Source organism: Tamandua tetradactyla, chromosome 11 (assembly GCF_023851605.1).
Source record: "Tamandua tetradactyla isolate mTamTet1 chromosome 11, mTamTet1.pri, whole genome shotgun sequence".
NCBI classification, from domain to species: Eukaryota; Metazoa; Chordata; class Mammalia; order Pilosa; family Myrmecophagidae; genus Tamandua; species Tamandua tetradactyla.
In genome coordinates this window covers 81,710,974-81,725,157 of record NC_135337.1, presented here as the reverse complement: position 1 = coordinate 81,725,157, position 14,184 = coordinate 81,710,974, and the positions used below count along the sequence as shown (strand labels likewise).

At 59.8% G+C, this 14,184-nt stretch overlaps 2 protein-coding genes across 6 annotated transcripts; both read left to right on the top strand.

Annotated features, from left to right (window-relative positions):
* The first annotated feature begins 2,173 nt into the window (after positions 1-2,173).
* Positions 2,174-7,034, top strand: CIRBP (cold inducible RNA binding protein). 3 transcript variants are annotated; one of them, XM_077121355.1, is made up of 8 exons: positions 2,174-2,308; positions 3,279-3,446; positions 3,524-3,630; positions 3,719-3,857; positions 3,950-4,031; positions 4,221-4,291; positions 6,604-6,698; positions 6,917-7,034. In XM_077121355.1, exons 2-7 carry the CDS (start codon positions 3,344-3,346, stop codon positions 6,606-6,608), a joined length of 507 nt encoding a protein of 168 aa, XP_076977470.1. In that variant the 5' UTR covers positions 2,174-2,308; positions 3,279-3,343; the 3' UTR covers positions 6,609-6,698; positions 6,917-7,034. The 3 variants fall into 3 exon arrangements, with proteins under 3 accessions (XP_076977470.1, XP_076977469.1, XP_076977468.1); XM_077121354.1 differs by lacking the exons at positions 6,604-6,698; positions 6,917-7,034 and adding an exon at positions 4,683-5,471; XM_077121353.1 differs by lacking the exons at positions 6,604-6,698; positions 6,917-7,034 and having other exon boundaries at positions 4,221-4,668.
* A 2,045-nt stretch (positions 7,035-9,079) lies between these two features.
* FAM174C (family with sequence similarity 174 member C) lies at positions 9,080-12,465 on the top strand. 3 transcript variants are annotated; one of them, XM_077121350.1, is made up of 5 exons: positions 9,080-9,390; positions 10,869-10,985; positions 11,085-11,239; positions 11,884-11,983; positions 12,079-12,465. In XM_077121350.1, exons 1-5 carry the CDS (start codon positions 9,101-9,103, stop codon positions 12,323-12,325), a joined length of 909 nt encoding a protein of 302 aa, XP_076977465.1. In that variant the 5' UTR covers positions 9,080-9,100; the 3' UTR covers positions 12,326-12,465. The 3 variants fall into 3 exon arrangements, with proteins under 3 accessions (XP_076977465.1, XP_076977466.1, XP_076977467.1); XM_077121351.1 differs by lacking the exon at positions 11,884-11,983 and having other exon boundaries at positions 12,079-12,248; XM_077121352.1 differs by lacking the exons at positions 11,085-11,239; positions 11,884-11,983 and having other exon boundaries at positions 12,079-12,213.
* Positions 12,466-14,184: the final 1,719 nt, after the last annotated feature.

Below are 14,184 nucleotides of genomic sequence, written 5' to 3'. Positions count from 1 at the left end.
GCCTCCGTGTGAGCACTGGCCTGGGGTCGCGGTGTTCCCAGCCCGCGGCTGCGCGCACTGGCAGTCTTGGAGGAGATGGGGGAGGGGGCTTCTCTCCCACCCACTCAGGGGGGCCGAGTCGCGCGGCCTGAGCGAGGGGCGGGATCGCAGCGCCCCCAAGTGTCCGCAGCGCAGAGCACGCCCGGGCCAGGGCCCGCGTGATGCAGCAGTCCCGGCAGGAAGCACAGAGATAAGGGTAGTTTCGGACCCCTGGGAGCCCCTCGCAGCGACGCGCAGTGCAGGGTATACGCCGAGTCACAGGTACACACAGACGTAGGTAACCACAGAGACACAGGTACCGAGACAGGTACACACCTGAGGCCCAGGTACGCAGGGAAGACACCCGGCACAGTCCAGGTGCTCCGGGCAACAGGTAACCCCCTGTGCCCCTCACCGTCACGGGACACAGGCAAACTCCTCTGCAGGTTCACATAGAGCCCAACATGGAGGGGGCTGGTAGTAAACGCTTGACAAGCATGTGTCGGCAGAAAGAATGAATGAACGCGGGGCGCTGCACGAAACCAGGAACCAGAGAACAATGGGAGGGGACATGGAGGGCGCCCCTGGACCGGGGCTGCTACAGAGCCCCCTGGCCTGGTCCTGAGCGAGCAGCAGCCCTTTCTGACTGAAAGGGTGGGCTACCTGTCCCCAGGCCTCCGGGCTTCCCGGCGGCTCGGGTGGGTACAGGGCCCCCCTCCATGGGTGGCGGGTGGGGCCGAGAGTTGACATCTCTCTCTGCGCATGGCTGACGCAGGAGCTGCTGCCACGGCGGTCTGGGACTCACGTGCCGGGCTGTGGCGTGGGGATGCACGGTGCCGAGGGAGCGAGGATGGGTCATGGAAGGGGAGGGGGCCCCTGAGTCGACGGGATTCCCGCGACCTTGGCTTCGCCCTTGTATCCCCTGCTGTGAGAGTTAGCCAGACCCACTTGTGGCTGAGAGACATGTCTGGGTGAAGCTGGAACTCGTCTGGGGTCCGCTCCAAGGAAGGGTCTCTGGTCCACGTCGCCCCCTGAAGCTTTATGGAGGCAGGATTGTACCTTGGGCCACTGGTCTGGACCAGCAAGAGCTCTGTACTACTTTCTCTTACTCCAGGAGGGTCCAGAGCCACAAGAGCGGCAGGGTTCCCACAGAGCTAGTTCCCCTGATAGCAGAGGTCTTGAGGACCCTCCAGGACCTCCACCTCAACAGCGGATGTCTCTGAAAAGACAGGCAAGTCAGAGGGGTGTTAACAGAGCACACCCCTGACCGTCCCCCCCAGGAGAGAGCATGCAGCTTGTGGGGGTGCAGAATCCCGTGGTGGCTGCCTTGTTGCTGGCAGGGGGTCGAAGGCTGAACTGAGCGTTGGGGAGCATGCTGAGGGGCCTGGACTGAGATGCACAATACCCCGCCAGGCAATTTTTGGGACATAGGCGACTCATTGGGCTCAGGTGATGTCTGAGCTTGGTAGGGAGATAGGTATGGCTGCCTATTGGGGTTTGTAGTCAAACTGGCTTGGCTGAAGATGTGACGACCAAAGTCTTGTGTACTGAGAAGACGTGGATACTGATGAATGTTGAGGTTCACATAAATTGAGATGCGTCTGAATGCTGGGGCGAGGCTGGGCATTGGGGTCGATCGCGTGAAGCCGTGTACCCACGGGGTTTGGGTTCCTGGGAATACTGGGGTGCCGTTTTTGTGGGCAAGGTACCAGAAAGATGTCGCGGTAGAGATGAAGTTGGGGTGTCTGGGGGATAGAGCTTGGGTGGGTATTGGGATCCCAGTTAGGTCGGGATGTCAGCAGTTGCTGGAGTACAGCTAAGGTCGGGGTGCAGTAGACACCGAGAACCCCTCTAGGTTACGGCCCCTGGAGGTAGCGGCGGGAGACCCCTTTGTTCCCCGCCTCAGGCCGAGGGGTGGAGGGGCGGGCACGCGGAAGTGGGTCAGCCCCGCCCCCAGCGCGCTGGCCCGTCCCCGCGCACGCAGACGGGGAACTGCGGCCTCCTGGCCGGAACGCCCCCGCCAATCACCGCTCCTGGTTCCAGCGAGGCGGAAGAGGCGGAGCCGGAGCTGGCCCTGCCCCTCAGTCATGAATATGAGGCGCGACGTCGGCCATCCGCGCCCCGGATTGGCTCGTGTGGCTCAAGGGGCGGGCACAGAGGCGGGGCCCGGAGGCGGCATATATAAGGCCGGGCGCCCGCGGCCCCCCCTTCACTCGCGCGTTAGGAGGCTCGAGTTGTTGTACTTCGTCTGTGTCTTCTCGCCTGCTTCAGGGACCTGCCCAGCTCAGTGGTGAGGCCCTGGCGACGCCGGCGCCGAGCAGCCCGGGCGGCGGGCGGCTTCGGCAGGCCAGGCGAGGCGGGGCCGCAGCGGCACGCCCCTGGGAGGGGGCGGTGGCCGGGGCGGGCCAAGGCTGGCGTCCGCCCCGCCGGCGGCAAGGGCAGCGGGGAACGGGGCCGAGCGGCGGCCGGAGGGCGTGCCCCCCGCGGGCTAAGGCCGCTGGTGAGCGGGGCGCTGCCGCAAAATGGCGGCCGCGGGCTCTAGGCTGCGCCCAGCGAAATGGCGGGAGCGCCCGAGTGCCCGGATGGAGTGGCGCAGGGCGTGCACTGTGCGCATGCGCGCGAGGCGGAGCCTGGGCGGGGCGGGGCTCCGGAGCCCGGCGCTCTTTTCTCTCGATCCTAAGTTTCCGTTTTCCGATGCTGGGGTCGCTCGAGGGGGAGCATGCCCGGTTATTCGGGCCCTAAGTCTCTTCCCGGCCGCTCTTTTGGGGGCTGCTCCGCGCTGGTTCGCCCCTCCCGTCTGGTTCCCCCGCAATGGCCAGTTGGGGTCACCGCGCCCTGGGCGCACCCTCCCCGGGCCCTGCAGAGGTCCTGTTTACAAAGCTGGCCCGCTTCAGTACACAAAGCACCTTCCCACCCAGCAGCCGACAGAGAGGTTAGGTGGGTCCCTCGGGTAGCTAGGGAAGAACCTAAGCCCCTTCTATGCAAAAAGGAGAGAGTAGAGTGCACTCCTGTCCCTAGATACTTCCGCATGAGAATACCTGTTCTCAGCTCTAAAGGGGCCATGAGGGGCATCCACCTTGCTGTACAGGGGCTGAGAGGCCCGGCTCTGCCCAGGAAGCCTTCGGCGTGGGGGGGGGGGTAGTGGGGTATGTGTGTTGGGGGCGGGGGGGTGGCTAACAGATTTATTTGAATTTAGAAGCCCTGGACATAGATTTGAGATGACATAGGTGCAGGAAAATGATTTTTTGACGTCTTCCCAGAGCACACGACGTTTGTATAAAACAAAACGGGCGGGGAGGCTGAGGCTGTGTCTGCCACAGGCATCATGGCATCAGACGAAGGCAAACTTTTTGTCGGAGGGCTGAGCTTTGACACCAACGAGCAGTCTCTGGAGCAGGTCTTCTCCAAGTATGGACAGATCTCTGAAGGTGAGCTGGTTGTGGGCTGGCTCGCGCCTGGTCCTGGGGAGAGCTAGGCATTGATTGCAGGTCTCTCTCCTGTACAGTGGTGGTTGTGAAAGACAGGGAGACGCAGCGGTCACGAGGGTTTGGGTTTGTCACCTTCGAGAACATCGACGATGCCAAGGATGCCATGATGGCCATGAATGGGAAGGTGAGGGGCAGATGGTGGGGTTGGCAGAGCACCACCCTGTGGGTGGGCAGACTGGAGGCTGACTAGCCACCTCTTCTCTCTTCTCCAGTCTGTAGATGGGCGACAGATCCGAGTTGACCAGGCTGGGAAGTCATCCGACAGCCGGTCCCGCGGGTACCGAGGTGGCTCTGCTGGGGGCCGGGGCTTCTTCCGCGGCGGCCGAGGCCGGGGCCGTGGGTTCTCCAGAGGTGAGTGCCAGGCATAAGGCCAGAGGCATGTGGTGGCAGTGCTGGCAGGAGCTGTGCTCACACCATCATCTGGCCTGTTCGTGTCTGTGTAGGAGGAGGGGACCGTGGCTACGGGGGCAGCCGGTTCGAGTCCAGGAGTGGGGGCTATGGAGGCTCCAGAGACTACTACAGCAGGTGAGGGATGCCAGTTGGTGTCAGGGAGGGAGATCCAAGTGAACCAGGGAGGGGAAGTGGCCGATCAGGGCTTTGGGTGGGATGCGGCTTTGGGTCATCTGTAGGTGTGGCCAGAGAGTGGGCTGGCAGGGGCTGGAGGCCAGCAGCTCCACAGGTCCTCTCTAATACCTCCATGTGTCTTTCTCCCAGCCGGAGTCAGGGTGGCGGCTATGGTGACCGGAGCTCTGGCGGGTCTTACAGAGACAGCTATGACAGTTACGGTAAGGCCGGCTCCGAGGGCGCCACACTATGTGGCCTGCGGTGGGAGCCCGGTGCCCCTTGGCGCCCCTGCGAGTGACTTAGGCTCACGCTCAGATCTTACCGCTGTGCTTGCCCCTAAGAAACCAATCTTTCCTCTTGGTGCCAGGAGCCATTTCTACCACAAAACAAAAAGCAAAAGCAGAGCCAAGCACAAGTCCAGAAGGAAAGGGAGAGAGGGAGCCGGCATGCCGGCCTGAGTGCATGTGGGGGCCGGAGACGGCCGCCCTCAGCCGGGGGGTTGGTGCTCTCGAGGTCCAGGCCCCGCCTCCAGGCTCGGCCTCCGGGGAGTGAAATGCTGCATCTTGTCGCTGACCTCAGTGCCTTTACACTGTACTTGCTTCTTGTCCTCAGCTACACACAACGAGTAAAAATCCTTCCTGCTCAAGATCGTCCTTCCAATGGCTGTATATTTAAAGATTTTGGGAGCTTCGCTGAATCGTTAATGTGTAGTGAACACACCTCCTTGTATTTCCACTTTTGTAGTCACATCAGTTCTGATCTTGTCAAACGCAGCCTGACAGCTTCTGACCCCCGATGGCCTAGTTAGCAGACTTAATTTTTTTTAATTTTTTTAATTTTTTGAGGAAGCGCTGTTCGTTTTTAAAAGTTTTAAAAACGTTTTGAAAAGCACTTCGGATTTTACTTTTTTCTTTTTATCATGAGCCATGTGTTTTTTTAAATCGGTGGGGTTTGTGTGGGTTTTTTTTCCCTTTTTGGGGGAGGGAGGGGGTGTTGCTTTTTTGTTTCTCTTTTTGGTGGGGATGGCCCTGTGATGTTTGGGTACCCCGATTCCCTGCTCTTTGAAACGGAGAGGACTCTGAATCCACTCTTTATCGGAAGCTGAGCAAGCTGTGGCTTTTTCCCAACTCTGTAACGTTTCTGAGTGTAGCATGGTAGGACGGCGGCCCCTGCCTTTCCGTCCCGTCTGCACAAAGGTATTTCTACTCTTTCCTGTATTTGACCCACAGTAGACTTGCAGGTGTTCCCCGAGAGGTTTTTGAAAATGTTTATTTATATTGTCCTTTTTTACTGGAAGACGTATGCATATTCCATTGATGTTGTATTTGAAGTGGTTAAGGAATTCTTGTACGCAGTTTTCTTTGGCTTTACGAAGCCGATTAAAAGACCGTCTGAAATGAACCTTGCTCTGACAATTCCCTTTAATTGCACAACACACTTCCTGCTGCGGACTCGTGGCAGTCAGACCTGAGCAGACAGGGCAGTTTGTGAAGCAGCAGGTCCTTAGATCCTCCTCGGGCAGCACAGAGCTGGAGGAGAACTCATGCTGGCCTGGCCTCATGCTGGCCGGGCCTGTTAGAACAGCCGACGGCCACCCCTGTCAGTGGGGCAAGTAAGGCGGGCGACAGGGTGGGCAGTGTAGACGCTGGGCAGCCTTGGGAGGCTTCTGGCAGCAGCAGCCAGAGGGTGACGGGGTCAGGTAGCCCAGCAGAGACGGACATGTGGGATGTGAGGCTGACCCTGACGCTGTAGTCTTAGGGGCAGGCTAGAGAGTGCAGCACCCTGCTCAGGGCGACCACAGGCGGACCGGATCGAGTAGCTAGCTGTGCCGTTGCGTTACGAGTTCTGAGCGTTCTCCGCTAGCCTTTGGAAGCCGCGGCCCCTTGGAGAGCAGCAGTGTTCTGCGCCCAACAGAAACCTCAGAGACGAAAGCCGCTCCCTTGGCTAGCTCATATGTGGAAATAGCCCTGTAATCCGAGGTAACGCCTTCTGCTCCTGCCCGCTTCCCTTCTCTTGTTGAGAGCTCGTTTGAAAGTAAAGTCACACACCCGGGGAATGTTCCTTTGACTGGTTTTTTGTTTTTCCTTTTTTTGTTTTTTTTTTTTTTAAATCAAGCTAGAAGTAAAAGCTGCCCCCGGCCGCCTGCCCTTCCCTGCCTGCGGCCTGGGGCACAGTCACGCCTTGCTAGTAGGCAGGAAGGGGCCACCGCACACCCTGCCTTTTGGACTTTTTATTCGTCAATTGACAGCCTTTTCCAGACCTCCTTAAGCCACTCCTAAACGTAGCATTCTCTGATGTCTCATTGCCACCATCGGTTTCCCCCAGAGCCCACACCGATGTCGGAGCAGCTCCGTCCCCAGCGGGTAGTGGGCTCTGCTTAAGGGTGGAACGTGGCGTGGGCCCGTGGGTCTGAGCCATGCTGGGCCTGTGGACTAGCTGAGACCCTTCTAGGAGCTGTGGATGGTTTCGGGGAGGGGGCGGCTGTGATCCTGTTTGTGGGGCCACTGGGCGTCACGTACCTTTGCTTTGGCAGGGTGAAGGGGACCGAGCTGCAGCCCAGGGAGAGGTGGCTCAACCATGGCAGTGACCATCCCAGGAGGCCTTGACCTGGAGCCGTTTGCCGGCAAGGTGAGTGCCGGAGATGGGCCCCACCTGATGCTGGCTGCCTGTAAGCGCTTTTTGTGGCAGGTGTGGTCCAGCCTCTGTTCCCCTCCCTGTCTGGGGCCCTTCCGCTGTGACTGGCATTGCCAGGTGGCATCCTCTGTGGGGGTCTGGTTGGCTTCTGGTGTTCCCCCCACCTGCAGGCTGCCATGTCCCGTTTTTATCCCTGCTTGTTTTTCTTGTAGGTGCTTTGTGGGCAAGGGTCACTCAAGGATAGCCACGGGTGCTGGCGGCTTACACGGTGGACAGTCTTCCTGCAGGACGTGGAAAGTCAGACCTGAATAAAGGACTGTGTGTCACAGACCTGTCTGTGTCTGCTTGTCGTTGTGCCATTGAGGCTGGGCCCCTGAGTCTTGGATCTGCTAGTGGCCTGATCTCTGGGAGGTGTCAGGGTGGAGGGAGGCAGTGCATGTCCATGCAGAGACAAAGCTGACTCAGGCTTTCTCTGGGCCCGTGCTGAGGGCACAAATGTGAACAGTCACTTCCCATCTTAGTTCTTCTGTCTCCCCTCAGGTGATTGTTGGGGTCCAAGAGTCCTGAAGGGGGCCTCACAGGCACCAGTTGATACCTGACCCCTCCTAGGCCCTCTTGTGACTGACAACTGGGAGCCCCAGGATACACTGAGCTGGGTTGAGTCCTGAACTGGCACTTGGGGCCCATCCACCCACCCTGCAGTTCTAGGAGCAGCAGAGTGTTGGGGCTGAGCTTGCCACTCAGACATTGGGTCCCTAGCCCCAGTGCTCCTGATCCCGCCTGTCCCCTGAGGCTGGCAATAGTTGGGGATCCTGGAGAGGGCGGAAGGGAACAGCAGCCAACCTTGCTGACACAACATGTCAGGGCAGAGGGGAAGACAATGGATAGGGCTGACCCTGCAAGATTCACCATCCCACTTTTTCCAAATCCAGGAGCACAAGACAGAAGAGAGCAAGCTGGGCTGCTCAGAGTATATTCCTAGAGCTTATCTGCTGGCCTTGCCTGCTTTGAACTATGAGGCAGAGCGAGGAGCATTCTGGCATGGGGTGTTAGGGAGGCTAGGCCTGGTCCACCAAGGGGTGGCAGAGATTATGGGTGAAGAAGCCCAGACTGGGGCAGCAAATGGAGACAGGGTTGAGGGCCTTTCTCTGGAATTGATACTGCCTAGTTGTGGACAATTGGAAGCTTGATTGGGTCCCAAGATCCAAAAGGTCCTGCCTGTCATCCCTGACCCCAGAGTGGCAAAGCCAGCATGGATGCCCTCACCTCAGATTTGTGGCTGCCCCAGCTCTGCCCACCTTGAGGTTGGGGTGTTGCTGCTTGGCAGACATTGGGCTGTGGGCCATGTGGCTCCAGCTGCTCCATCCAGCACATGGAGCCTACTGGTGTCCCCACACCTTTAAGTCTCAACAGGGGTGGGCACCTTTGGGCTAAGAGAATGGTGACTCTGATGCCTGTCCCCCCCAACCCAGTTCCCAGCCTGCAGCCTGTTCCCGCTGGCTACATCTGCTGGTGGCAGCTCAGATCCCTAAACTGACTTAGGAAGTAATCCTGTTTCCAGAGCTGGAGAATCTCAGATGTCACTGTGAAACACCCCCACTCCCCTAGAGAAATTAAACCTGAGCACAGAAGTTAACTGTTTTTGCTTTGGACTAGAAAGGAAGCAGAGATTTGCCGAAATTGTGTGGTCCCCTGGATGGGTTTCCCAGGCTCTACCTTCCTCCACCACTCCTGTTCCTGAGGGCTGTTCCTGGTGGCCTGCTTCCCTTGTCCAAGAACCTTAGGTTTAACCGTTCTGACCGCTGGGAGGGCCCTCATGTTCCTGGGTTCCCCCAGCCGTGAGCACTGGAACTGGAACTGTCTGCTCAGCCCAGCCCCGGGCCGCTGCCTGGGCAAGGTACGCCAACGGTCACTTGTGACCTTTGGAAGCCTCACGCTTCAGGCTCTGAATGGTGACCTGACCAGGAGGAACCTCAGATCATAAGTGCCCTAGTGCTTTAAACTTTAAAGGACAGTGGGCGAGATGACTGCGGCCGAGTCATCAGACCATAAGTACCCTAGTGCTTTAAAGGACAGTGGGCGAAATGACCGCGTCTCCTGAGACGGGGCTTCCCATGTGCGCTCTCACTACACCCTACTACACCTCAGGGGAAACAGGTTCAAAATAAGGAAGGGCCATGCCCAGGGTCCGAAATAGGCAAAGGAAGGATGGCTATCGGGCCGCGAGGTGCCAGAAGTACGGCCACGTTGAAACAAGCAAGCGAAGCGACCAGGAGGCTGGCCAGGGGCGGGGCGACAGGCCTGCCCCCCGGCTGCCTATTGGCTGCCCCTGCCCCGCGCGGCCTGAGTGACAGCAGCTCGCAGGGGCGGGGCGCCACTACCGCTTCCGCCAGGCCATGGGGCCGCGCGTGCCGCCGCCGCTCCCGCTGTTGCTGCCGGCGCTGCTGTTGTGGGCACTGCTGAGTGGAACCCGGGAGGCCGCGCCCCCGCCGCCATCCTCCGTGCAGCCCGCGCTGTCGCCCCCGCCGCCGCCCGCCGTGACGAACGGCAGCCAGCTGGCCCCGCCGGCCAACGGCACGCACCCACGGCCTCTGAATTCGCCGGGCTCGCCGTTGCTGCGCTCGTTTTACGTGCTCACGGGCTTTAGCGGCCTTGCCGCGCTCTACTTCCTCATCCGGGCCTTCAGGTGCGTCAGCCTTACGCCGCCGCCCTGCCGCGGCCAATCAGCGCGCGCGGCATACGACACGTGCTGGCGTGCGGACTCCGCCCTTCCACGTACACGACGCAACGTGACCGAGTGACAGACGGTCACGTGACTTCCCTGGGTTTCGGGGGCGGTGCTGTGCGGTGTTGCCAAGGTCCCAGGCCTAGGCATCCACCCCTTCGCGTCCCAGAGGAGCCGCCGGCGCTTGGGACTGAGGAGCACGAGATTCGAGCCCGGTGCCCTGGCCGCCCCGGGGTGTTCCAGCCCCAGCCCTGCGCTGGGCTTGGACCAAGTGGTTGCTCCCTGGTCCTTCGGCGGCGGGTTCCCCAGCCCCTTTCTCGGCGGCGGGTTCCCACGGGGATCCCCTGGGGTCCGCCCTGGTCCTGTCTTCTATCCAGGCCTTTGTCCTCGGCCGACGCCTCCTCTCCCAAGACCTTTTGGGGCTCTCGAATTTTGTATTTTTGTGCTTTTCTACACCTCCTCTTGTCCCGGGACATGAGCGGGGTCCACCAAATGAGCCTGTGTCAGGAGCGGGCCACCGCCTTACAGCCCTGGACAGGCAGCTTTCCATCACCACCCGCAGTGGTGAGGGAAGGGGCCCCAAGGATCTACCCAGGCCGTGAGCAGGCCCGTCTAGGGGCCAAACTTGAGTCCACCCCCACTCCTGGCTCCTCGTTAAACCCCCAGGAGTGGCCAGTGATCTACCCCTAGGTACTGCTGGGATTGCTGGCCCTAAACAGTTCAGCAATCAGTTTCCTCCCCGACCATGCCCACAGCCCTGCCAATGGGACACAGGTTTTCCCAGGCCACGGCCAAAATCTCCCTATCATTTCCACCTCTCCTGCGTTGTTGTCCGTGAGGAGGGTTTTCACACAGATCTGACCACGTCCCTTGTGATCATCAGTGACAAGTCCGGACACCTTAAAGGGTACCTGGGTGATGTGGCCCCACCCTCCACTCATACTGCCTGGGTCGCTCACGCAAAGTATGCTTCTCCCTGGGTGTCTGCTCTTGCCTCTCTCAGGAAGACGTCAGTGGTGGTTAAGGCTAAGCTTGGGCCCGAGACCATCCTCGATGTGATTTTTATGGGGGTCTCTGGCAATTCCTTGCCCCTCTTTGAGACAGCCTTTCCCTCAGAGAAATGGGCAAAATGGCTGGGGGGAGGTGAGCTGATGAGGGAAAAGCCTCCAAGAAAGGGTCTCTCTCCTGCTGCCATCACCCCAAGAGCAGTTAGCAGATATAATGCAAAAAAAACCTATATGGTAGGACCTTCAAGATTTGCTGGTCTAGTTAAGGGGGGTTCGGGGGTCTAGGCTAGGGGTGGCGAGGCTGAGAGCAGGGACAGCAGGGAGGAGAACATGGAGAGGAAAGGGGCAAAGCAGGTGCCAGTGGCCCCCTTGGCAGGACTGGTGGGGAGCGGGGTGGTGGTGGACACTCAGTGAGTTTGGACGTACCTCCAGGTTGAAGAAGCCTCAGCAGAGGAGGTATGGGCTACTGGCCAACACCGAGGACCCCACCGAGATGGCCTCGCTGGACAGTGACAAGGAGACAGTCTTTGAGACGTGGAATCTGAGATGGTAGGGAGCCCTCCCCGCCTCTGGGGGCCTGTGGGTGGGTGGTGGCCAGACTGGTCCCGGGGCCTGACCACCCTCCTTGCGTTCCTAATGGCCTTGCAGTCACAGAGGATGGCCTTGGGCAAGGCACACTTCCTGCTTCTGGCCACTGCTGCCCAGTCCTTTGATGCCAGGGAGGAGCCATAACGCTTACATTAGGGAATTCTCCAAGTATTCATTTGGCCTCTATTTCTCTAAACCTCTGCTTAATGGTCAAGGTCAGTGTCAGAGTGCCACAGAGAGTGACACAGAGAGGGAAGTCATGGAGGGGGGTATGCCAGGCAGAGGGAACAGCAGGAACAAAGGCCAAAATAGAGTTTGATGTGAGGGGCCTGGGGTCCCCTGTCGGGGGGGTTGCCGTGGTCTGCCTAGGTTGTTGGTGTGGGGATGGGGGTGAGAGCAGGGCAGGCATGGCAGGCATGGAGGCTGGAGCCCCTGTGGCAGGAGCGGGGCCTCAGGGGGTGGGGAGCATCTTGTCCAATTCCCCTATCAGGGGACCTCCTTTCCCTTGGGTGGCTAGGGGAGGTGGGCCCAGACATGCCGAGGCTGAGCCACAGCAATAGTGGTGCCCAGACCCTCCCAGGCCACTGCTGCCCAGCGGGATAAGAGTGAGTTGTCGGGCCCCTGAGTCCTCCGGGGCTGCTGGAGCAAATACTCCAGGCACGGGCTTGAGCAGCAGGAATTTCTCCTCCCGAGCCCACCATCAAGGTGTGGGAAGGATTGAACTTTCTCTGCAGTCTGTGGGGTTTTCGGGTGGCTGTCTGGCAACCCATAACTCAGTTTCTGCCTCTGTCACATGGCTGTCTGTCCGCTTCTGCCCTCCACTTCTGTGACCAAATTTCCTCTGCTTACAAGGATTCAGGTATGTTGGGTGACAGCCTCCCAGATGCAGTTTGGTCTCATCTTAACCAGCAGGGTCTGTGGAGATCCCATTTACAAATGAGCCTATACCTGCTGGACAGGTTAGGGCTTAAACTTAAGTTCGTGGGGGGGATGTGATTTCATCTAAACAGGGCCTCTCACCCTCACCTTGCACCCCTTCCTCCTCACCCTCCAGATGCCTCCAGGAGCCAGGGGAGGCTGACATTCCGATGATCTTGGGGGCAGGACAGTGTCCTGGGCCCTTTCCCTGCACCTGGGGGCACCCGCTGATGCCTCTTGTCAGCCCCAGAAGCACCTGCTGGAACCTGCCCGGCCTGCCTGCAGCTGCCTCTGCCTGCCTCCCGGGACGCCACCCCAGTCTGGCTGAGGTTGTACACAGCAGAAGTCACAGCGGCTGCCACAGCTTCCCGCTAGGACTCTGAGACACCCCCCCTTCAGGCCAGACTGTGACTGGGTCTGGGCCCTCTCCTTGCTGGAACTTGGACCTGGCCTGTCTGGGAGCTTCCCTGCTGGGCCAGGGGCAATAAATAAACTTAGGGGCAGTGACTGCAACTGGTACCCAGCTCCACACTCAGGTTTCCTGCTCAGGGCACTGTGGGGGGACAACAGAACAGGGGCCTCTCTAGACCACAGACACTGTCCTGGTGTATGCCTCAGTTTCTCATTCCGTGACAAAGCTGGGCTTCTCTTGCCTTGCTGTCATCCCCTCCCCCAGCTGTTCAAGAATCAGCCATGGGTGTGAGATACAGGCGGGGCTTCTACAGAAGAATGCCTTGCTTCTGGGTCTAGGGAGAACTTCTATTAATCCATCAAAGCCCTTGATCCAGGGCTCCAAAACTCACTCCACTAGCCTGGAAGTGGGGGGTTAGGGTTTCTACAGCTCCCAGGCTTGGGTGGGGGTGGGGGCTGGGAGACCCATGTACCTGCCACACCTTCACCCATCCACCTCCTCTGCTGTCAGACCCTTCTTAGGTCTGACAGCCAGCCTGTCACCTGTTCCTCACATAAGGGTCTGGAGACATGGCAGGAGGGGCTGGCTGTGGCCATGAAGCCTAAGGACCACCCTGCCCCCCCCCCCCCCCCCCGCAGTCTGGCCGAAGTCTTTCATGGTTAATCAAGGTCTTCTCTAGATGTCCCCTTGGGGTTTATCCACTTGCACCCCCACCCCTTGCCAGTGCTGCTGCTACATGTCATAAAGGGGAACTACCACTAGGTGGCATCCTTACACTGCCTGCCAACTGCAGGTCCTGGTGGCCGGAGTTTGGCCTCCCTGGGGTGGGTGTCCCCAGTTCCTGGGCTGCAGCTTCCTTGCCCTCCTCTGCTGGACAGGGAACCAGCCATTGCACAGGTGGGGAAACCAGCCAGCTACCCTGGCCATGCCACCTCTGCATCTACCATGGCTGGCCAAGCCTCGGCCCAGGGTCCATCCCACCTGCCTGCCACTTGGGTGCAGGGGAGCATCTTGTCACAGTCAGGCAGTCCCTCTCCAGCCAGGGGTCCTCTGCCCATCCCCGTCTGCCTCCTTGCATGTCTTTGCCCAGCCAGAACCTGCCTCCATCCTGCTAGCATTTTCCTCCCCTGCCTTCGTTGCTGCCTCCAGGAAGTCCTCCTGACTGCCTCCCACCTCCAACCTGTTCTTTAAAAAAAACTGTGCACTTAAGGGCCAGTAGGTCCTGCCAGGAAGGTTGGGGGTGGAAGCTCGTCCATCACAGAGTGTCCTGAAGCATCTCACTGGGAGGCCTGGAAAGAGCTGGATGGTGGCTGGAGTGGTCACAAGGGACCTGCCAGCCAGACCTGCCACCACCTGGCCTGAAGGGGTGGGGAGTGGGCCCCCCATCTGGATGCTCACCTAGTCACCCACTGCCCATCTGACATTCAGGCACCCCACCCTTGGAGGTTTACTGAGAGCCTGGGTGGGCTGGGAGGGGTCCCTGCGGGACAAGCCTGGGGCCAGGGGGAGGCTGCAGTGGGGGGGCTCCCTCAGATTCGAGGGCTTGGCCTGGACACTGCCCTAGGCTGTCCCTGAAGGTGCCCCAGAGGAGACCCTGATACTTTTCAGGACTTATTGTCAAGGGCGAGGGGCAGCACGGATCCCACCCCACCACCCAGCATCCTCCAGGGGACCCGAGCCAGAACCCAAGAGGGGCCTGAGGCCGTGGGCAGCGAGGTCCCCAGCTGGCAGCGCCTGCCTCTGGGCCTCGGCCTTTGCCTCCACCTGCCCTGGTGTGGGTTTGGCACTTGTCTCTTTCCATCTCCACCTGTCTCTCCATGTCTGTCTCTC